Source organism: Artibeus jamaicensis, unplaced genomic scaffold (assembly GCF_021234435.1).
Source record: "Artibeus jamaicensis isolate MK-2021 breed Jamaican fruit bat unplaced genomic scaffold, CSHL_Jam_final contig_64, whole genome shotgun sequence".
NCBI classification, from domain to species: Eukaryota; Metazoa; Chordata; class Mammalia; order Chiroptera; family Phyllostomidae; genus Artibeus; species Artibeus jamaicensis.
Window position 1 is genome coordinate 1,121,097 of NW_026521911.1, and position 23,096 is coordinate 1,144,192.

Sequence of the window (23,096 nt, forward strand, 5' to 3'; positions counted from 1 at the left end):
TTGACAGAGGTCATGCTACTAAGGAGCAAAAGCAGCTCTGGATAATACACAGAAACAAACACAGGGAGGCTGCTAAATTGAGGAGACAAAGGAATATGGCCTAAATGAAACAACAGAACAAACCCCTAGAAAGACAACTAAGCAGAAAAGAGATAGCCAATATATCTGATGCAAAGTTCAAAACAACGGTTATCAGGATGCTCAGAGAACTCTTTGAGTAAGGCAAAAAAATTTAAATAAACAAACAAACAAACAAATAAATAAAATAAAGCAAGAAATTAAGGTTACAATAGGTGAAATAAAGAATAATCCACAGAAAACCAAGAGAGAAGGGAAGGAAACTGGGATTCAAACCAATAATTTGGAACATAAGAAAGAGATAAACATTTAACCAAAACAGAAGAAATAAGATGTTTTTTTAATGAGGAGAAAATAAGAAGATCCTAGGATATCTCTGAACATGCCAACATTTGAATCATAGGGGTGCCAGAAGAAAAAGAGGAAGAACAAGAAATTGAAAGCTCATTTGAAAAAATAATGAAGGAGAACTTCCCCAATCTGGCAAAAAAAATAGGTATACAAGTCCAGGAAGCACAGAGTCCCAAACAAGTTGGACCCAAGAGGACCACAGCAAGAAACATTATAATTAAAATGCTAAAGGTTAAAGATAAAGAGAGGATCTTTGAAGCAGCAAAAGAAAACTAGAGAGTTACCTACAAAGGAGTTCCCATAAGTGTCAGTTGATTTTTCAAAAGAAACTTGGCAGGCAAGAAGGGGCTGGCAAGAAGTATTTAAAATGATGAAAAGCAAGGACCTACAACCTAGATTGCTTTACCCAAGAAAGCAATCATTTAGAATTGAAGGGCAGATAAAGTTCTTCCCAAACAAGGTAAGGCTAATGAAGTACATAACCACCAAGCCATTAGTACATGAAATGTTAAAGGAACTTATTAAAAAAAGAGAAGATCAAAACTATGAACAATAAAATGGCAACAAATACATACATATCTATAATTGATCTAAAAAACAAAGCAAACCAGAAGAACAGAGACAGAATCATGGATAGGGAGAGCATTTTGATGACTTCCAGATAGGAGGAAGGTATGGGGGAATGGGTAAAGAGGTGAGGGCATTAAGAAACACAAATAGGTGATTAGAGAATAGCCATGGGGATGGAGGTGGCCAAAGAACCTATGCATGACCCATAGACATGAATAATAGTGTGGGGATTGCCTGAGGGCATGGGGGTGGGTACTGGGTGGAAGAGGGCAAAGAGAAAAATTGGGACAACTATATAGCATAATCAATAGAATTTAGTTAAAAAATAAATGGCACACTAGACCAGATGAATTTAATTGATATTTTCAGTGCATTTCACCCCAAAGCAGAATATACATTTTTTTCAAGTGAAAATGGAACATTTTTCCAAGATAAATCACATGTTAGGGAACAAAAGAAGTCTCAATAAATTTAAGAACACCGCCCCGTCTGGTATAGCTCAGTGGATTGAGCGCGGGCCTGTGAACCAAAGGGTCGCTGGTTCAATTCCCAGTCAGGGCACATGCCTGGGTTGCAGGCCAGTTCCCAGCAGGGGACGCATGAGAGGCAACCACACATTGATGTTTCTCTCCCACTCTTTCTCCTTCCTGTCCCCTTTTCTAAAAATAAATAAATAAAATATTTAAAAGAATTTAAGAACACTAAAATCATATTAAGCATCTTCTCTGAACACAATGGTATAAAATTAAAAATCAATTACAGAAAAAACTGAAAAACGTGTAAACACATGGAGGCTAAATAACTTGCTACTAAATCATGAATGGCTTAATAGTGTGATTAAGGAACAAATTAAAAGATACCTTGAGACAAATCAAAATAAAAACACGACTTCCGGCCAAGATGGAAGTGTAGGTGGAAATACTGTACCTTCTCACACAACAAAATTTAAGGACAACAAAAATTTAGAAACAAAAATACGACCAAATTGAACTATACCAAAGTCTGACAGAAAAATTGAACTGTACCAAAGTATGACAACAACAAACCATTCATCCAGATCGGTAAGAGGGGCAGAGTTGACAGCTGGTGGAAAGGGGTCCCGTCAGGAAGAGGCGGTGATTGGTGACCCAGGCAGATGCTGGAGGAAAACCCAGTAAGGCTCGCAAGGCGGCTGGTCGACTGCAAACACACATTTGTGCACAGAGAAACCAGGCAGGTTTAAAAATGGTAAGTGAGTCCTGGCTGGTATAGCTCAGTGGATTGATCACGGGCCTGTCAACCAAAAGATCATGGTTCAATTCCCAGTCAGGGCACATGCCTGGGTTGCAGGCCAGTTCCTAGCAGGGGACACATGAGAGGCAACCATACATTGATATTTCTCTCCTCTCTCCTTCCCTTCCCTTCTAAAGATAAATAAATTTTAAAAAAATGGTAAGTGAGACAGACCACACAACCCAGGGCCCCAGCAACGGTATTTAAAGCCTAAAAGCACTGACTGGAAAAACTTTCAGGGGTTAGGTGCCACGAGAGGCTCCTAGCCTTGCAGGAGACTTTGCTGGAGAGACCCATAGGGTCCTAGAAAGTACACAAGCCCACCCATCTGGGAACCAGTATTAAAAGGGCCCAATTTGCTTGTGGGAAGCAGCAGAGAGGACCAAAATCTAAGAGAAAGTGGAAAAAATGCCATTTCTCCCTCGTCCCCAGTCACAACCCAGTGCCTGGCTGACCTGCTCTGGTGAACACCTAAGCTTTCGCCCCTCACACATAACAGGTGTGAACAGACCAAAACATTATGGCTCAAGCAGAAGAACAGCTCAAAGTCCCAGAGCCAATACTTCTAAGTGAACAAGAGATAGCAAACCTATCAGATGCACAGTTCAAAAAACTGGTGATCGAGATGCTCATAGAACTGGTTGATTTTAGTCGCAAATTAGATGAAAAAATGAAGGCTGTGCTAAGTGAAATAAAAGAAAATGCACAGGGAACCAACAGTGATGGAAAGGAAACTGGGAATCAAATCAATCGAGTAGACCAGAAGGAAGAAAGAAACAACCAAACAGAAAAGAATGAAGAAACAAGAATTCAAAAAAATGAGGAGAGGCTTAGGAACCTCCAGGACATCTTTAAACATTCCAACATCTGAATTATAGGGGTGCCAGGAGGGGAAGAAGAACAGCAACAAGTGGAAAACTTACTTGAACAAGTAATAAAGGAGAACTTCCCCAATCTGGCAAAGGAAATAGACTTCCAGGAAGTCCAGGAAGCTCAGACAGTCCCAAAGGAGGTGGACCCAAAGGGGAACACACCAAGGCACATCATCATTACATTATCCAAGATTAAAATGAAGGAGAGAATCCTAGAAGCAGCAAGAGATAAGGGGACCATCACCTACAAAGGACTCCCCATCAGACTGTCAGCTGATTTCTCAAAAGTGACCTTACAGGCAAGAAGGGGATGGAAAGAAATATTCTAAGTCATGAAATCCAAAGACCTACATCCAAGATTGCTCTGTCCAGCAAAGCTTTCATTTAGAATGGAAGGGCAGATAAAGTGCTTCTCAGATAAGGTCATGTTCAAGGAGTTCATCATCACCAAGCCCTTATTATATGAAATGTTAAGGGACTTATCTAATAAAAAGAAGATAAAAAATATGAACAGTGAAAGAACAGCAAACTCACAGTTATTAACAACCACACCTAAAACAAAAGCAAACTAAGCAGACAGCTAGATCAGGAGCAGAACCATAGAAATGGAGATCACAAGGAGGGTTAGCAACAGGGGAGTGGGAAGAGGAGAAGGGGGGAGAAGGTACAGAGAATAAGTAGCATAGACGGTAGGTAGAAAATAGACGGTGGGAGAGCAAGAATAGTATGGGAAATGTAGAAGCTAAAGAACTTGTGACACATGGACGTAAACTAAAGGAGGAGGGAATGGGGGGAAAGGGGGTGTGCAGGGTGGAGAGTAATGAAGGGGGGGAATGGGACAACCGTAATGGCATAATCAATAAAATAGATTTTAAAAAGTGAAAAAAGAAGTAAAAAAGCAATAAAAGAGGAGAAGTAACAACTGACACAATAGAAAAAGATTATAAGAAAATACTATAAAAAATTGTACACTAACAAACAAGACAACTTGAAAGAAATGGATAAATTCCTAGAAACATACAACGTTCCAAGACTGAATCAAGAAGAAACGGAAAATCTGAACAGATCAATCACTACCAATGAAATTGAAACTATAATTTAAAATATCAAAAGTCCTGGACTGGAAATTCACCTGGTTTCACAGGTGAATTTTAGCAAACAATCAATGAAGAATTAACACCTATTGTTTTCAAAAATATTCTAAAAATTCAAGAAGAGGGAAGGCTGTTAAGCTAACTTTATGAGGCCACCATTATGCTGGTTCTAAAATCAGACAAAGACATTATAAAAGCAAAAAACATACAGATCTGTAGGACAATATCCCTGATGAACATAAATGGAAAAATCCTCAACAAAAAACTAGCAAACCAAGTTCCGCAATACATTAAACAGATTATATACCATGATCAAATGAAATGTATGCCTGGGATGAAGTTTGATCCAATATCAGCAAATCCATTGACATCATACACCTTATAAATAACACAAAGGATAAAATCATATAATCATATCAGTAGATGCAGTAAAAGTATTTTACAAAACTCGGCAATCATTTATGATAAAAAACTCTTAGCAAAGTGAAAATAGAATGAACATATATCAGCATAATAAAGGGCATCATGAGAAATCCACAGCTAACATCATATTCAATGGGGAAACCTAAAAGCTTTTTCCTTAAGAGCAGGAACAAGACTTTCACCACTTTTATTAACAGAGTATTAACAATCCTAGCTGCAGCAATCAGACAAGAAAAAAAAGATGTCCAAATTGAAAAGGAAGAAGTAAAATTGTCATTATTTGCAGAGGAAATAATACTATATAGAGAGAACTCTAAAGATTCCACACAAAAAAACCCCAACCTATTAGAACTGATCAATGAATTCAGTAAAGTAGGAGAATACATAATAAATATTAAAAAATCAATTGCATTTTAATGTACCACTGTCAAACTATAAGAAAGAGAAATTAAGAAAACAATCCCATTTACAATTGCAACAAAAAATACATATAGATAAATTTAACCAACGTCATAAAACACCTGTATTCAGAAAACTATAAGACATTAAAGAAAGGAATTGGATGAGATACAAATAAATGAAAGCATATATCATGCTCACGAAGAGAAAGAATTAATGTGGTTAAAATTTCCACACTACCCAAACCAACTATAGATTCAATGCAGTCCTTATCAAGTTACCAATGACATCTTTCACAGAACTAGGACAAACCATTCTAAAATTTGTGTTGACCCACAAAAGACCTCAAATCGCCATGACAATCTTGAGAAAATGAGAACAAAAGTTTAGGTATCATGTTACATAATATCAAACTATACTATCAAGGCTATACTAATCAAAACAGCATGGTACTGGCATAAAAATAAAAACATACATCAATGGAACAGAATAAAGAGCCAAGAAATAAACCCACACCTATATGGTCAATTAATGTATGACAAAGAGAGTATACAATGGTTGGGGTGGTGAACACATAATACATTGTACAAATAGTGTGTTGTGAATTGTGCACCTGAAACCTGTGTAATTTTGTTAACCAGTGTCACCTCAATAAATTCAATAAAAAGGAAAAAAAGACTAGATTTTCAAATGTTTTTACCAGTTTAATATCAAATAAATATTTTCTCATTAAAATGTAAAATGGGATAAAACAGTCTATTTGATAAATGCTGTTGGGTAAAATTGGACAAACACATGCAACCCCCCCCCAAAAAAACCTATACCACATTCTTATATACAAGAATAAATTTAAGATGGATTAAAGACTTAAATGTAAGACTCAAAACCATAAAACTAGAAGAAAACATAGGCAGTTTTTTTGCTTTTGATATATCTCCTTGGGCAAGAGAAACAAAAGAAAAAATAAACAAATGGAACCACATCAAACTAAAAAGTTTTTGCACAACAAAGGAAACCATTAACAAAACAAAAAGACAACTTACTGGATGGAAGAAGATATTCACCAACAATCCATCTGATCATTTGTTAATATCCAAAATTCATTTATACACAGAGAACTCAAATAACTTAACATGAAAGAAAGAGAGAGAGAGAGAGAGAAATAAAGAGAGGAAAAGAAAGAATTTAAAAATGGGCAAAAAATGGGCAGAGGACCTGAATAGACATTTTTCCAAAGAAGGCATACAGATGGCCAATAGGCATACAAAAAGTTGCTAATTATCAGAACAATGCAAAGAAACAGCACAGTGAAATACAACCTCACACTTGTCAGAATGGCCATCATTAATAAATCCTCAAACAAGTGCTGGTATGGATGTGGAAAAAAGGGAACCTTTGTGTACTGTTGGTGGAAATGCAGACTGGTGCAGACACTGTGGAAAACAGTATGGAGGGTCCTCAAAAATTAAAAATGAAACTGTCTTATGACCAAGTGATTCTACTCCTGGGTATATATCTGAACAAACCCAAAAATTAAATCAAAGGAATATATGCAGTGCTATGTTTATTGCAGCATAATTTACAACAGCCACAGTATGAAAGCAACCCAAGTGCCCATTAGTAGACAAGTGAATAAATAAGTCGTGGTACATATAGAATACTACTCAGCCATAAAAAATAAAATCTTGCCATTTGTGACAACATGGATGGACCTAGAAGCTATTATGCTAAGTGAAGTAAGTCAGACACAGAAAGACAAATACCATATGATTTCACTTATATGTGGAATCTAAAGAACAAAATAAACAAACAAACAAAAACAGAAACAGACTCATAGATGCAGAGAACAAATTGATGGTTGCCAGAGGGGTGTGGGGTTGGGAGGCTCGGTGAAAAAGGTGAAGGGATTAAGATATACAAACTGGTAGTTACAAAATTGTTGTGAGGTGTAAAGTACAAGGGAATATAGTCAATAATACTGTAATAACTATGTGTGGTGCCAGGTGAATACTAGAATTATCTGAAGGGTCACTTTGTTAATTACATACATGTCTAACCACTAAGCTACACATCTAAAACTAACATAAAATAATATTAAGTGTCAACTGTTACTGGAAAAAAAAAGGGCATAGAATGATTCAAAGAGGAAAGTCTCATCCCAATCCTGCACTCACCCCATAAGTAACAACTTATAAGGATTTTTTGTACCTTTTCAGAATTTTAAGAAAACACATATGTTCTCCCTCCTCCCTTTTTTAAGATATAAAAGTTTACTTTTATAATATCATCAGTAACAATCTGTAGTTACACACAGAACCAGGAATGCCACAAAAGGGGTAACATCCTAGACTTCTGGTACACACAGCCCTAGGACTCCCTCCTCCTTCTTCACAAACAAAAATTGCATTCTCTTGGTAGCCTTCTGCACCTTTCTTCTTTCACTAAACAATACACTTGGAGATTTCTTTTTCATATTCAGACAGCAAGAGTTTTCTCATTCTTTTCTAGCAGATTAAATCTCACTGGGTAGATGTAGCATAATTTATTTAAGCGGCCCCTCCCTTATTAGAAGACAGCTGTGCTATTTTTTAGACAAAGCCTGCTCCCTTCCCTGACAGAGAGGCTGATCCAGCAGTCAGAATGGGTTTATAAAAGGGGGTGGGAAAGTGAGAAGACACTCTACCTTCCCAGGTGGGCTGAGGGCAGAGGTAAAGGCAGGTGAGGGAGAAGTGGGGGTAGGAGGCAAGGTTGGTTCTCTCATAGGTTTCCTGGGAGGCTGGATTCTCTGCTGACTTTTCCTCTGGTGCCCCCACTGCCCAGCGCTCCAGCTTGGCCCCCTCTTCCACATGCCCCTTTTCTGCTGGCCATCTCCTAGATCTAGGGCTGACTGCCCTGGGAACTTCCTAAGACCCCTCTGTGGGAAGATAGGTTGTTGAGGTGTGAGGAACTGGAGTCTGGCTGTCTGGGCTGGAACTCTCAGGGCTCTCCACATTGTCCTCCCAACCCCACTCCCAACCCCCATTGTGCCTAGTCTGGGACCATAACTGAACAACTCAGGGGCCTTCACCTGGCCCAAGAACAGGTTCCCTGTCTGCCCCACTGGCAGTCTGGGTGTCTAAAAGCCACTAAGCTGCCAAGGCTGGCTGGTGCCCCTTGTTTCACTCCCCACCCCCATTGGCAAGCCATGCCCTGTGGTTTCTCTTGAGCGGATTTGACAGGACTTGCCAAGCTGGCAGGCATTTCCCATCGTGGATGAAGTACTGGCTGGTGAAACCCAGAAGAGGTGTAGGCAACCTCCAAGGTCACAGAGCAAGCTAGTGTTGAAGTACCCTCAAGGGAGGATCTAGCCCAGACCCCTCATTGTATGACTTAGCTGCTCTGTGGGGTAAACTGGGTGGGGAGGACAGAAGATTTGGGTCTGGGAGGGAGACAAGAAGTCTGACCAAGGGTCCTATGGTTGGTGACTCTTAGGCCTTGTGTATCTCTGACTGTGGCTTTCTGGCAAGAACAGATAGACATGGCCTGGTGGATGGCACAGTTGCAGCTTCTGGCTTTGGTGACTGTTGCATAGGGTGCTCAGCCCAGGACTCTATGGGACAGGATGGATCTGTTCAACGTCTGCATGGGTGCCAAGTGTACCACAAGAAAAATCCAGGTCCAGAGGACAAGCTTCATGACCAGGTAAGGATGGAGCGGGGTCGGAGTGGAAAAAGGACTGACTCTAAAAAGGGAAGAAGTAGGTTGATAGGAAGATCAACTGTGAGGGGGTGATGGTGGCTAAGGTTATCCTGAGAGCCTTCCCTTGCGGGGCCACCAATGGGGGGGACCCACTGTGGCCCTAGTGCTCTCCTCACACATCTTATCAAAGAATGTACCCAAAGTGCCTACATGGTAGGTGGATGGTAGTCTCTACAAATGAGGAAATAGGCCCAGGGAGGCCACAGTTACGTGTGGAAATTGAAAGGCTAATCATTAACTAGGGTGAGGGGAGGAAAAGCAGTAACTTTCCCAGGTTTAATTATGTGCCAGCCCCCAGGGCCCAGAGGTAAGGCAGGAGGAGAGACCGGTCCCTCAGGCTCTGTGAAGCAAACACATACAACTGGCCAGGTCTCCCACCCCCATTAGGTTCTGAAGATTTCCCAGGAAACAGGCCATCAGCCTTGGCATTGAAGGATAAGTTTTCCAGGAAGACAGAGCTGGGAGGGACAGCCCAGGAGAGGACAGCACGTACACAGGTTGAAGGGTGACATCCAAGCAGTGGCAAATCTGTGGGGCCACAGCCCACAGAGAAATGGAGGGAAAGCCAGAGTTCCCATGTCATAGGTAAGGCCCCTGGAAGCAGTTTAGGAAGTCTGAACTTGAAGTTGAACTCCAAACTTATGAGAGATGCCAGTATTTCATTCCTTCTGTCCCCCTCCCCTGCTCCCCACAAGGTTTCATGTTGCTAGAGGGCTGGGTGTTCTCAGGGAAAGGCTGTGGCACGGACCGACTCCAGGGCTTGAAGTGAAGAGAAGAAAGCCCAGCAGCCCCATGATTTCTGAGTCATCTGAATCAGTTCATTGCTTTGTGTGTGTGTGAGTGGTAAAATATACACAGCATAAAACTTGTCATTTTAAGCATTTCTAAGTGGACAGTTAGCGGCCTCAAGTACCCTCACATGGTTGTGCAACAACACGGGGTGACTGCCGTCCATCTCCAGAACCACTTCATCTTCCCAAACTGAAAGTCTACCCATCATGTCATTTTTAGATCTTTTTAAGTTCCAAAGAGTACTTTTAAGGATGCTCTGGAGTACCTCCTCCAGCTTATTGTAATTCGGGGGGGGGCATGGTTATGTAGGAGTGGCTATTTTTGTTGAACCCCCACTTTACGTTATATTAAATCTTTTGGAGGAAGAAACCATTGACCTTGGCTGGTAGGTCAGGGATGAGGTGCATGGGGTCTTGCAGGATGACCAAGAGGTGGGACATCCAAGGAAGAGCGCGGTGAAGTTGGGGAGGCCTACACGCATGGTCTGTGTTAGCTGCACTGGGTGTGGGCAAGGTTGTTGGAGAGCCGTTGGTTCAGCCCCACCCTCATGGATTTTCCTTAATTTCTCCTGAGTGCCCAGACCAATAACATCTCCCGTCTCGCGTGACCCTGGGAACTAGAATACATCTCATAGAATGGAAGCAATTGGTCCATGATCACCCTGCTCTTGAGTCATGGCCAATAGTAATTTCTAGACAGAAACCTCCACCACTTCTTCCATCTTCCTGCCTTGAATTTAACTCTCTAGGACAGCCTCCCCCCCTCAGTCAGGCCCATGTTTAGGCCTGTGTGCTGATCATTGCCCCTCTGTTCCTGCTTTGCTTTCAGAACCTATCTGGAGGCCCCTCATCTGCAGTTCCAAGCCCCAGGACAGCCAGACCACCTCCCTTCACCTCCGCTCCCCACCAAATGTGGGACCAGGCTCCTGAGCACCCTGTCCTGCATCTTAACCCCACCACTTCCTAGGGGTTCAGCTACTTACGCTCTGTAAAATTGCTATAATAATGTTTTTTACTGGATTGATGAGAAGATGAACAAAAGCTCTGGGGACTTTGCAAAGCTGTTTTCTAGGCGTAAACGTTATGTGTTTTCTCTCACCCCTGAAGGAAAACCATAAACAACATGAGAGAAGATACTTGATCTGTTTCTTTCATTGTAGTATTCTCAGGACCTAGCTCAGTGCCTGATATACTATAAGCCCTCTGTTAATATTGGCTGGATGCAAAATGAGTCGTATAGATAACTTGAATAATGTTTGTAAACTGTTAGAGCTGTACAAATAATAATTACTCCCCCTGTGAGGTTCCCCAGGTTGCCCACATCCCCTATGTTACTCTCTGTTAGATTCAATATATTATTGCTTTGCCAACCTCCAGACACAGGTGCCTCCCCATTGAGTGTTCTTCTGGACGCCCTACTGGGACACAGGGGCCAAGAATGGAGGAGATGGCTGTGCTGAGGAAAGAACTTAGTCCTGTGTCTTCCCCACTCAGTGCAGTCCCTGGAAGAAGAACGCCTGCTGTTCTGTCAACACCAGCCAGGAAGCCCATAAGGATGTTTCCTACCTGTACAGATTCAACTGGGACCACTGCGGCCCCATGCAACCCGCCTGCAAGCGCCACTTCATCCAGGACACCTGCCTGTATGAGTGCTCCCCCAACCTGGGGCCCTGGATCCAGCAGGTGTGGTGTCCTCCCCACAGCTGCTTCCCACACATCTCCTCACTCTGCCTCTCCACCTCTGGGCCTGTTCAGGGCTGGGCACTGAGGATCCTGAGTCTGAGTCCTTTTCCCTCCACACATGTTCCAGGTGAACCAGAGCTGGCGCAAAGAGCGGGTCCTGAACGTGCCCCTGTGCAGAGAGGACTGTGAGAGCTGGTGGGAAGACTGCCTCACCTCCTACACCTGCAAGACCGACTGGCACAAGGGCTGGAACTGGATCTCTGGTGAGGGCCTGGGCATGTGGGAGGGAGGCATTGGGAGGGGGAGGGTGGGAGGGAGACAGCTGTATGAGGGGTAGTTGTGAGGCCAGCAGAACCAGAGATAGTTCTGACCCCAGTACTAACTAAAGGCCTTCCATCCTTCAACAGGGTTTAATGAGTGCCCAGTGAAGGGCGCCTGCCAGCCCTTTCATTTCTACTTCCCCACACCCGCTGCTCTGTGCAATGAAATCTGGAGTCACTCCTACAAAGTCAGCAACTACAGCCGAGGGAGCGGCCGCTGCATCCAGATGTGGTTCGACCCAGACCAGGGCAACCCCAATGAGGAGGTGGCGAGGTTCTATGCTGAGGCCATGAATGGGGCTGGGCTCCATAGGGTCTGGCCTGTCCTGTCTGGCCTGGCCCTCATGCTGTTCCTAGTGCTCAGCTGAAACCCTTTTACCTTCTGATACCTGGACATCCCTGCCCAGGTCAGCCCCACAGCTCAGCTCCTGTGCTGGAAGCTGTCCACAGCTTAAATAAACCATATAACCCGCATGTGTCCTGCAAACTGTTTGGGTGTGAATGGGAGTATGACTTTTGCTTCCTAGTTTCCATTGATTGAAGTCAGTGAGACTCGGTCAGTTCCCAGCTCTGATACTTGCTATGAATTTTTCAGATATTTAACTATTCTTCTAACTGAGGACATATTTATAGCTTTCAGTTTCATTTTTCACGTCAGCTCTGATCTAGAGTTAGACCCAGGGTTTTACCATTTGCATTGGAGGCAAGCCTCCCAGGGTTGACTATTCTGCCCTGTGCTCAGCTGTCCAGGAGAAGAGAGAGGAATGGCAGTCAGTGCCCAGCACGTTCTGGATGGCTGACTGGGAAGAAGTGAAGGGTCCAAAAGAGCCCTGCCCTGCTCTAGCTAGTACCCTCACAGTGCTACCTGCCAGGCAGTGTCCTAAATGCTTTGTACTTATTCCCACAGGGCGTAGACACTGTTGTCTGCATTTTATGTATGTGAAGACCAGCACATACATTCAGGAGCGTGTCCAAAGCATTATCCTCTGCATAGAGCTGGGATTGCACTCCAGGCAGTCTGGCTCTTGAGAACAAGCCCTCTCCCCAGTGTGGGGGGGTAAGTGCGTGCATCTTGAAGGGATACTGGACCCACACCTGGGCAGAGGAACAGGGCCTGAGCTGTCCTGGCAGAGCTGGGACTAGATCCCAAACCTACACTCCTAGCACAGCTTCTAGACCAGTGACGTGACAGATTTTTTAGGCAGTGATCTCGCATTAAGTACAGTTTATAGCAGTTGTTATAAGCGGCGTTATGTTACAATACCATCTCTAAAATCTCAGTGGCTTAACCCAACTAGCGGGTATTTCTGGCTCAAGCTACAGTGATTAAAGTGGGTTGTGAGGGGGCCTCTGTTTGGCACTCAGCCAACCAGGGTGGTGGAGGGTCCATCTCATCACACACTTCACACACTTCACACACACAGGCAGGAAAAGGGAACCTGGTGAATTCCATACAGGCTCTTAAAACCCCCACCCATCACTTATATTGTTGGCCAGTTCCCATTACAGTCATAACTAACTTCAAGAAGGCCAGGGAAATGCGAGTCTATGTGAGCCTGGAAGGAGGGGGAGTCAGAATATTTGACAACAGAACTGATTACTACTAGTACAAAGACTATTTTGCTCTGGTCAGTGTATTTCTGGCATGGTCATGGCCATGGTTAGAAATTAATTTTTTTGGTTTACTTCTCCTAAAAGGAGGAGTATCAACTGTTAACCTATGAAAAAACTGTATCAACATGAAAAGCAAAGCGCTGACTGGCTGCCACCCTAAGAGTCTTGTGAACAAGGCCAATGGACGTATCATATTCTCTACAGAACCAGAGACACTATTTACAAATCTGATTTGTTTACAGATATATTAGAATTAGTGAAATTTAAGATTGGAATCACCTCAATCCAATGTACCTTATCAAAGGCCTATTGTGCTGTTTGTGATCTATTTATAAAAATACTTGTCTGAATCCCACTCTGTATCTATCATCTTCAAGTTCATGGGAGTCACAAGGTTGCAGAACAGATGAATAATTTTCCATATCAATATGCCCTAGAGCAGTAGACGTGACATAAGGAAATATATATAGATTAATGGAACAGAACTGAAAGCCACAAATAAATCTTTATATTTATATTTAATTGACTTTTGACAAAGTTGCTAAGGCAACTCACTGGGGGAAAGGACTGTCTGCCCGACGATGTATGTTGACAACTGACTGCCCACGTGAAGGAAGATGAACGTAGACCTTCAACTCATGCCACACACAAACTCAACTCAAAATGAATCACAGACTTAAATATAACAGCTAAAACAATGAAAATTTTAGAAGAGAATGGAAAAACACTTTCAGATCCTGTGGTACGCAAGCTTTCTTGGTGTGACGCTTCTACCATCTTTTACTTCTTTTATGGACCCGAAGCACAATCCATCACAGGAAAAAAAACCAGAAAAACTGGACATCTTGAAAATTGAACTCATTCTACGAGACCTATATCACCCTGATACAAAATCAGAGAAGGACATCACAACAAAAGAAAATTACACCCCAATATATTTTGAATAAAGTCATAAGTCTCCTCAACAAAATACCAGCAAACTGAGTTCAGCATAATATAAAAGAAGAGATGATCCATCATCACCAGGTAAGATTCGTCTCAGTAATGCAGGCTGATTTAATAAAATACTATGTGAACAGAATAAAAGGGCTATTCCCACATGATCATCTCAACTGATGCAGAAAATCATTTGACAAAATCCAAAATTTTTTCGTGATAAAAAATAAAACCAACAATAAACACATTAGGAATAAAACAGAACTTTCCCAACATGATAAAGAACATCTATGAAAAGCCACTGCTAAATTCGGACTCAGTGCCAAAAGGCTTTCCTGCTAAGGTCAGGAATAGTATATGTGTATTCACTCTCATGATGTCTATTAGACATTGCACTGAGCACTTTAGCTATGGCTGTTAATCAGGAAAAGAATCAAAAGTCGTCCAGATTGAAAACAAGAAATAAAACTATTTCCATTCACAGATGGTATGACATTGTATATAGGAAATCCTAAGGAACCCATAAAGACATTACACTACTTATACTGAGTTTATTAAGTTTGTAGGACACCAGACAAACACATAAAAGTCGATTGTATTTCTATACACTAGCAATGAAGAATACAAAAATGAATTAAAGATTACAACTTCATTCACAACAGCATAAAAAATAACAAAATACCTCACAATATATTTAACAAAATAAAAGGCTTGCACACTGAAAACTACACGACATTGTTGAAAGAAATTAAAAACCTAATAAATTAAAAGAAATCCCAAGTTCATCGATCAGAAGACACTTTTGTTAAGAGGCAATTCTCTCTCTAAATCAATGTATAGATTCTACTTAATTCAAAAAATGCCAGCTAGCTTTTCTTTTGAGAAATGAGAACATAAGCCTAAAAGTTATATGGACATTGCAAGAGACCTATAATATCCTAAGCAATCTTGAGAAAGCACTAAATTGCATGACAAATACATTCTGACTTCAAAACATACTACAAAGCTACAATACTCAAGACAGTGTGGTAGTAGCTTAAGGACAGATGTACACATCATTGGAATAGAACTTAGAGCCCAGATTTTTGACAATGCTGTCAAGACAATGCCATGGGATAAATGACAACTCAAAGAATAGCATTTTCAAAGTGTGGTGCTGGGGTACAAGTGGATATTCACATGCAAAAAAATTATGTTGGGCCCTTTTTTTACTCCACATACAAAATTTAACTCAAAATGGATCAAACCTCTAATCATAAGAGCTAAAACCATTAAAACTTGCTAAGGAACATAGGGGAAGAGCTTTATGACATTGTATTAGGCAATGATTTCTTGGATCTAAGAGGAAAAGCATAAGCAACAAAGAAAAAAGAAGTAAAGTGAATTACGTAAAAATTAAAAACTGTGCATCAGAGGACAGTTAGAGTGAAAGGCATCCTGAAGAACAGGAGAAAACATTTGCGAATCATATAAGGGTCAAATCCTTAAAGTCACCAGTAAGAACAGCCCATATAACCTGATTTAAAAACGGGAAAAGGACGTGAAGGCACATTTCTCCAAGGAAGTTATACAAATGGCCGACAAGCACATGAAAAGTTGCTCAGTGTCAAAAATCACTAGAGAACTGCAAATCACGACCACAACCAGGTATCACCCGACACCTACCAGAATGGCTTCTAGTTTTTGAAAAAACAAGTGATGGTGAGGATGGGAAGAAATTGGCACTCTTGAACACTTTTTTTCCTCTTGTACAATGTTCTCAAATGGTGCAGCTGCTGTGGATAACAATGTGACAGTTCCTCAAATATTAAAAATAGAATGGTAACTGTATATGATCCAGCTATTCCACTTGGAGTGTGTGCCCACAGAACTGAGAGCAGGGTCCTGAAGAGACAGGTGAACAGCCAGGTTGAGAGCAGCGTTCCTCACAACAGCCAAGAGGAGGGAGTAACACGAGTGTCCAAGGATGAGTGAAAGGATAATAAAATGAGGTATATACATACTACAAAATATTATTCAGCTACAAACAGGAATGAAATTCGGACACACGGATGACTTTTAAGGATGTTAAGTAGTCAAAGGAGCCAGTCACAAAAGAACAAATACTGCCTGATGCCTCTTAGAGCAGGTTCCCAGAGTAGCCAAATTCAGAGACAGAAAGTCCAATGGTGGCTGCCAAGGGCTGGGGAAGGAGGAAGTGGGGAGGAATAACTTACCGGGAAAAGAGTTTCGTTGTTACAAGACGGAAAAGTTTTGGAGATTGGTCGCACAACAGTATGAACGTACTTAACATTACTGTACATGTTGGTAAAAATGATTAAGACGGTATATTTTACATAAGGTATATTTTTTATCACAGTTTTTAAAAGACTATCAAAAGGTGCTTAAACATGTTTAAAGAAATGTTATATGGTGAGATACCATCATTCATCAGACCTGAGATGACTTCTCATCTCTGTGACCCTGGACTTCCGAACCTCAACTCCTGCCTGCATCCCCCTCGCTGCTCATAGATGAACCTGATACTTGTCATTTAAGCCTATTTGGTACGTGCCAGGCTTTTCCAGACATAACCCACAACCCTTTTCTGGGGAGGCAACAACAGCGCAGCACGGCTTAGTGCCATTTCCCACGGTTGTGAGAGGAGTGGGCTGCTACTGGGTCCCATGGCCTGACCACCACACCTCATGCCCCTCAAGGTCGCTCATCCTAACAGCCACCTGGGGAGCCCAGAAATTCAGATTTCCCTCAGAGATGAGTGGCTCTCTAGATATGGATGCATGTTGAGCGTGCAGGTCCTGGGATGAGCAAATTAACAGCTGACAAGATGAAATCAAACAGGATTGCCTGACTTGACAGACTAAGGGAGGCTTGATGAGGGTGGGTCTGGAATGGGAGGAAGGAGAAATGAAAATTGCTTACTGCAGGGCACATTCTGTGCCTGGGCACACTCAGTGCTTGCAGGCTATGCTCCCCGAGGACTGGGACTACTGGGGCCAGTCCAGGGTCCCGGAGCTGCTGTCTATCCAGGAAGGGCCAGTGCAGACACAGCTGAGTGCTCCCAGCAGCAAAGGCAGCCCAGGCAAGATGCCCAAAGGGGGAAGGGAGATGGGGCACCACAGGGACTTGGTGGGTCTGAGAGTGGGAGAGGGCATGTCTTTCTTTAGGAAGATCAGCCCTGCTCCTGTGGGGAAGAGCACTTGAATGGGAAGAAATTGGAGGAGGGAAGACCTGACCCCAAAGACAGAGTTAAGGGAAGTGAATTCTAGAAAGGTTTTTGGAGGGACCCTGGCCAGGGCTTGGTGATCCACTGTGTGTGGGAATGGGGAGGGAGAGGACTGGGCCTTCGTACCAACTCCTGGTACTGCAGTGACTGAACTCAAAGAGAAACAGCTGTGATGGGTGGGGATTGGGGTGGCGGGCAGTCACAGACAGACAGGGGACTGTCATTTTTGCCAGGTGCCTCCCTTGATGCTCAGCGCCTGTCTGGTAGGCAATTGAACATGGTAGACTTTTATGGCATCCTTCCAGTTCAAGGGTCTCTGCTCTGGGTAGTTGGTTTGTCTGTTTCAGGGAGGAAGGTGATGATCTGGAGCATTAGTCCAGCTCTCAGAGACAGCTGAGCCACCCAGGGACAGGATGGGGTGGAGGGAGGAAATGGTGTTTGAGAAATAGGGAAGGAAAAAGTCTGAGGGAGCAAAGCTGCTTAAAAACCACCACTCTTTCCAATTCTGTAGCATTTAAGTAAACAGGGTCCTGCTTGTGTTACATCACTTGATCCTTCGTCAGCTGATTTGGAGACCTCAGCTGAGCTGGACCACAGCTTTCCCTAGCACATCAGGGATTCTAAACTGCCCAGGGGACCAGGTGATCCAGGGTCTAAGGGCAGAGCGCTTGCTACACAGAATAAGGGTGCTGTGTGTCCCTGGCTCTTTTCAGGAAATAGGGACCTGACCTACTTAATTACATTTTTAAGGTAAAGCCCAGAGAGAAGGTGTGGGTGCAAGACAAGTTCTTGAACTTGGGAACAGTCCTGCAGGGCCCACCTCCTAACCCCCCATCCCCTTCCCAGCCCTCCTAGACTGGGGTGAGTGAGCCCCCTTTGCCAGCCTCTTGACCTCAGCCTCAGGGAGCCTCAGGACCCAGGCACTGAAGGAACAAGGTCTGACCCCATCTGTCACTGTGGAGGTGGGCAGACTGATACAGGGGGTGAAGGCAGCACCCTGCATGGGGCTCTGTCCACTCAGGCCTTGTTCTCCCGGACCACAGCCTCCTCTGCAGGGACAGAAGGACATGGCCTGGAAACTGATAGTGATACTGGATGCAGGGGGTGGGCAAAAAAAAGATTTGAAATGTTCAGAATTCAAAGTGTATAGGAATATTGGACAGACATATAAGATGTCCTCACTGCCCCCCCTCCCCCCAGGGGAAAGAGACAAACAGAGCCAGGGTCATTGAGAGCTGTTTTGCACAGCAACAGTTTTGCAGCTAACCTCTGGAATGGTCATTTAACATATCTATAACCTTTAACTGGTTTCATAGATATGTTAAATAGCTGTGGCCAAGTTTTGAGCCAGGGAGAGGGGAGCGCTGTGTGGGTGTAGGTGTATACCCTAAAGGACTTTGTCATTTTAGTGGAGGTGTTAGGCCTGAATAGCATTAAATAAACATTTTGTTTCCTTTTCCCAAATCTCCGGCATTGAGAGATGTCTTTCCAATTGGCAGTGGACAGAAGAGCCCAGTAGATATTAGTATTCTGTCCTTGGGAGTGACCCCGGTTCTGTAGCAGTTTTTGGCATCCCTAGATGGGCCAAATATTGTCCACCCCATCCCCCCACCTGTTGTTAGGTAACAGTTTTTGGCGATCCCAAAGGGACGATAATTGTCTGTGGCAGACAGACCCCCTCAGATGCGAGAGAGCGAGGCTTCGGAATTTTCCCAGTCTCTGAGCATTTCTCTGCCTCTTGAAGGCATCGGCCGCCTAGTCACACCTGGAAAGGTGAAAAGGAAACAAAACAGGGAAGGGAGCAGAGACGTGAAAGTGTTTTGGGTTGAAAAACTTGGTTTCTGACTGCTCTTTTGTAATAATGGAGCTGAAATTGTGGGCGATAGCAGGGGAAATACCTGATCTTTACACCATCTGTATTCTTTTTGTTCTGAATCTTTGTGTGCTTTGTTGGAGCTCTGTGAGTAGTTCTACAGAGAAATGTGTAATGGTCCAGAAGGAGAAAGGGGTCTTAGAATCCCTCTCTGATAGTAGATCACAGGAGGAGAGAGATGATGAGGAAAGAAACCTCATCAATGTCCTGAACCCAGGGAATGAGGGACCCCAGAGAGCGGGAACTCCCGTGGTAACGCTGCTTTCTGGGGAGGTGAAGCCCACTATGGCTTCTCCCATCCTGCAAGTGGGAGAAGTCTCCACCACGGATTCCCAGGCTCTGTGAATGGGCTCTGATCACCCACCACACCAGGGGTTGCCAGGGTCCTCCTTGGCTCCCGAAAACAGAGCCACACTGTCCCTACCTTCACAGGTGGGTGGAGCCTGCTCTCCACCTGCATTGGTGACTGCAGCCTCAGTGCACCACCCCCAATGGGTGGAGGGCAGTTCTGTGGTACCCCCACGCCCGTGGGTGGAAGGGGCCTTGGGGGCTTCTGGGGCTCCTGAAACCAGAGTCCTGGAACCTTTGCAGGTGGGTGGAACCAGAGTCGGGGTGCTGCCATTTTGGTAAAATGGATGAGCCATGTGAGTGCCCCACCATGGAGGACAGAGCGTGAAGGGGCATCGCCATCTTGGATGATCCCACGTGCATGGGTGCCACCATGTTGGAACTGGATAAAGCTTCTGATTTATGGGGTATATACTGCTGTGTGGGCACTGCAGCAATCAGGTTCTCTGTGTAACTGGTTCTGATAGTAATGGCTCTGGTTTTGAAGGTCATGAACTGAGGTCCAAGAGTGACCATTTCATTTATAAGGTCTAAGTTTCAGAAAGGTGCAAAATGTCCCTGCAAATCTAGGGACTTTTAGTGGAAGGTACCTATAGTGCTAGGGACTTTTAGCTGCCACATACTGAGCTTAAGTACTGAGTTTAAGTATAGTCCTTCCCAGTGTGGGAAAGGGACCAAGATTAAAAGAGAGTGATAGTTAAATATAGATGAGTAGAAATATGTATAAAGGATATAAAAGTTTTAAACCCTAGAGTAAAGGAAACCTCAACTACTTGTTTTCTGGTTTCATGGGAAAAACAAATTTCTCACATGTGGTTCTGTTTCTGATCAGAAACCTGTACTGTAAGACCTAGTGAAGGTCACTGTAACCGGTTGGGGAGGATGCCTTTGCCACCCCGGGCCCAGGAAGGGTAATTTGGGGCTGACAAGTGCTTCAGCCTGAGGCAAAGCAGCATGTCTCTGCCATGAGACCAGGCCTGAAGGAGCATATGTCTGTGAGGCACCAGTGGACGCATTGGTGCAAGAGAATGTCTCTACCTGTATTGTTTCGAAACTCTGTTTTGGATTTTGCTCTGTATCTGCTCTGAAAAGGAAACTGAGGATTCCAGGAAAGGTTGAAACTTCATACTCTATAGGAAAGTGAACAAGGAAAAGGATTTTCCATTATGCTTTGTATTTTTCTTCCTACCTGATCCCTCCAGAATTTGGCACTCTGAAGGAATGAGTGATGACATAAGGTTTCTTTGCATAAAACCAATAAGACCAGTCATTAATAGTAGTTTTGTTAACCAAGACTTTGACTGGAATGTCACGCCTGAAGGAGGCATGTATGGGTTCTGGTTGTTACCAGAAAGCCCTGAGGAACTGGGATTGACCTGTGAAGCTAGCAAAAGCCCACGAGAAAAGCCTGGTACTTTGGTTGGTTGTGCGGTTCGTGCCAGTCTTTCCAGGGAAGGAACGAAGGTTGCTTTCCTGAAAGATGGCTAAAAAGGAAAGCTGTAGGCACAATGGAGGCTCAAGGACTTGAGTGAAACAACTGGTACAGGCGAAGCCAGATGGCAGATGTGTGGCTCTGCTTCTGAGCCCTCAGGGGCGGACTGAGAAGTCAGTCTAAGAGTTCCCTGTGTGAGTTCCAGCAAAGTAGACTTAAGGATCATAAGTGATCCAGGCTGCTCTTGGTGTGTTTATGCAAATGAACAGTCAAAATCAAAAGCGGGACCCAAAGTAGTCCCTGTAATAACAGTGAGGGTGATCTTAAGGAGAAAAATTGTAGTTCAAAGAAAATCACTATGCTCAGTATTGGACATCAGAATGGTACAACTAACTGTCTTGAAAGTTTGTTTTCATTAAAGGGTTGAAACCAGGTTTGTGATGTCACCGAAAATGTACAATTTACAGGTGCAAAGGATCTTGCAATGGAATGTCTTCCCCAAAGACAGTCTCACAGGTGCAGAGACTGGTTTGGGGATTGTTGTGTGAATTAACCTGTGTGTTCTTCTGTTTTCATAGGGCGTATGCCTATGACCTGCCTATGCCTATGAGTGATTGGTTGCAATATAGGCCTCACTTAAGGAGCCCATCTTCATCATCGCCCCCCTGAGACTCAACGGTTTGGCTGAACTAAGTAGTTGGGTTAGTGAAGGGCTGGGGCGCTCTGTGGGCTTCACTTTAGAACTGATTTTCCCTTTTCTGTCTCGATTGCTTGGACAGAAAGCACTCAGAAATCTGAAAGGAGGGAAATCCTAATGTATTCCCCTCAGCCTGAGTGGAGTATAGTGGAGCACAAGAGTTTTTAGATAGGTGTAGCATGCCTTGTACACCTTCCTCTAGATAAGCCATTCTTTACTGAAGTCCCTGCCTTTGTCAATTAATGGTTATGATTTAATTGTGCTTCCAATTTCTTGCCTAATCTGTCACCTTCAGAATATGACCTGACCAGAATGCCAACAGTCCAGTAATGCCAGCCTTTGGACACCAAGCCTGCCACTTCCAGGTGACAGTCAACTGACCAGGACCCTATAAGGTCTTTCCCCTTACAGGAAGGACTCCCTCCATGCTGCATCCTCCCCACCCCCCTTTTCAGGGCACCCCTGACCCAGGTGTAGGTAGGACAACGTCCATGTCCAGCCTGAAGCAGCTACAAAAAGATGAGACCTTCGTCCATTTTCCTTTATATGATTATAAAGTGGGTGTATATCTGAAAGGAGGGATGTTGATACAGGGTGCAGCCGGGGGGCGGGCCCAGAAAAAAAAGATTTGAAATGGTGTTTAGAATTCAAAGTGTATAGGAATATTGGACAGACATATAAGATTTCCTCGCCTCCCTGCCCTCCCCCCACCCAGGGGGAAGAGAAAAATAGAGCCAGGGCCATTGAGAGCTGTTTTGCATAGCAACAGTTCTGCAGCTAACCTCTGGGATGATTATTTAACATATCTATAACCTTTAACTGGTTTCATAGATATGTTAAATAGCTGTGGCCAAGTTTGGAGCCAGGGAGAAGGGAGTGGCTTCGACCCAGGATGTAACTAGAGGCTGCGCCCCTGAGTAGGAGTGCATGTGTGAGAGCTTGGAAAGGATTGGCTCTGGGATATGAGGGGATAACTGGCCAGGTGAAGAGAGAGCCACCCGGTTTCAGCAGAGTGAGGACCCCCTCTTGGTGAGGTGAAAGAGGGAACCACGTGGTTTTGGCAGAGTGCAGACCCCCTCTTTGTGAGGTAAAAGAAAAAACCATGCAGCTTTGCCAGAATGGACATCCCTGAAGCCAGGTGAAGAAGAAAGCCACATGCTTTTGGTGGAGTGTGAACCCCTGCAGCTTTGGTAGAAGAGACCCATGTGGCTTTGGGGTTCCCCCTTTGGCCACGTGACCTGGAAAGCAGGAGAGACTCTGACTGGAACTGGGTACAAAGAACTCTTCCAGTGGACCATGAGAGGGTACCATGGTACTTTGGATTAACTAGAGAGATCCTGCCTGCACGGTGACACAGCTGACAGTGCCAGCGGCCTGAA

At 43.7% G+C, this 23,096-nt stretch overlaps 2 protein-coding genes across 3 annotated transcripts in view; one reads left to right on the forward strand and one right to left on the reverse strand.

Moving 5' to 3' along the window:
- ANAPC15 (anaphase promoting complex subunit 15) overlaps positions 1-23,096 on the reverse strand; it is a 95,072-nt gene that overhangs the window by 26,379 nt on the left and 45,597 nt on the right. The gene's annotated exons all lie outside the window — the stretch shown is intronic.
- LOC119042145 (folate receptor alpha-like) lies at positions 8,651-12,079 on the forward strand. The gene is made up of 4 exons (XM_037135751.2): positions 8,651-8,740; positions 11,062-11,271; positions 11,399-11,534; positions 11,679-12,079. Exons 1-4 carry the CDS (start codon positions 8,651-8,653, stop codon positions 11,957-11,959), a joined length of 717 nt encoding a protein of 238 aa, XP_036991646.2. The 3' UTR covers positions 11,960-12,079.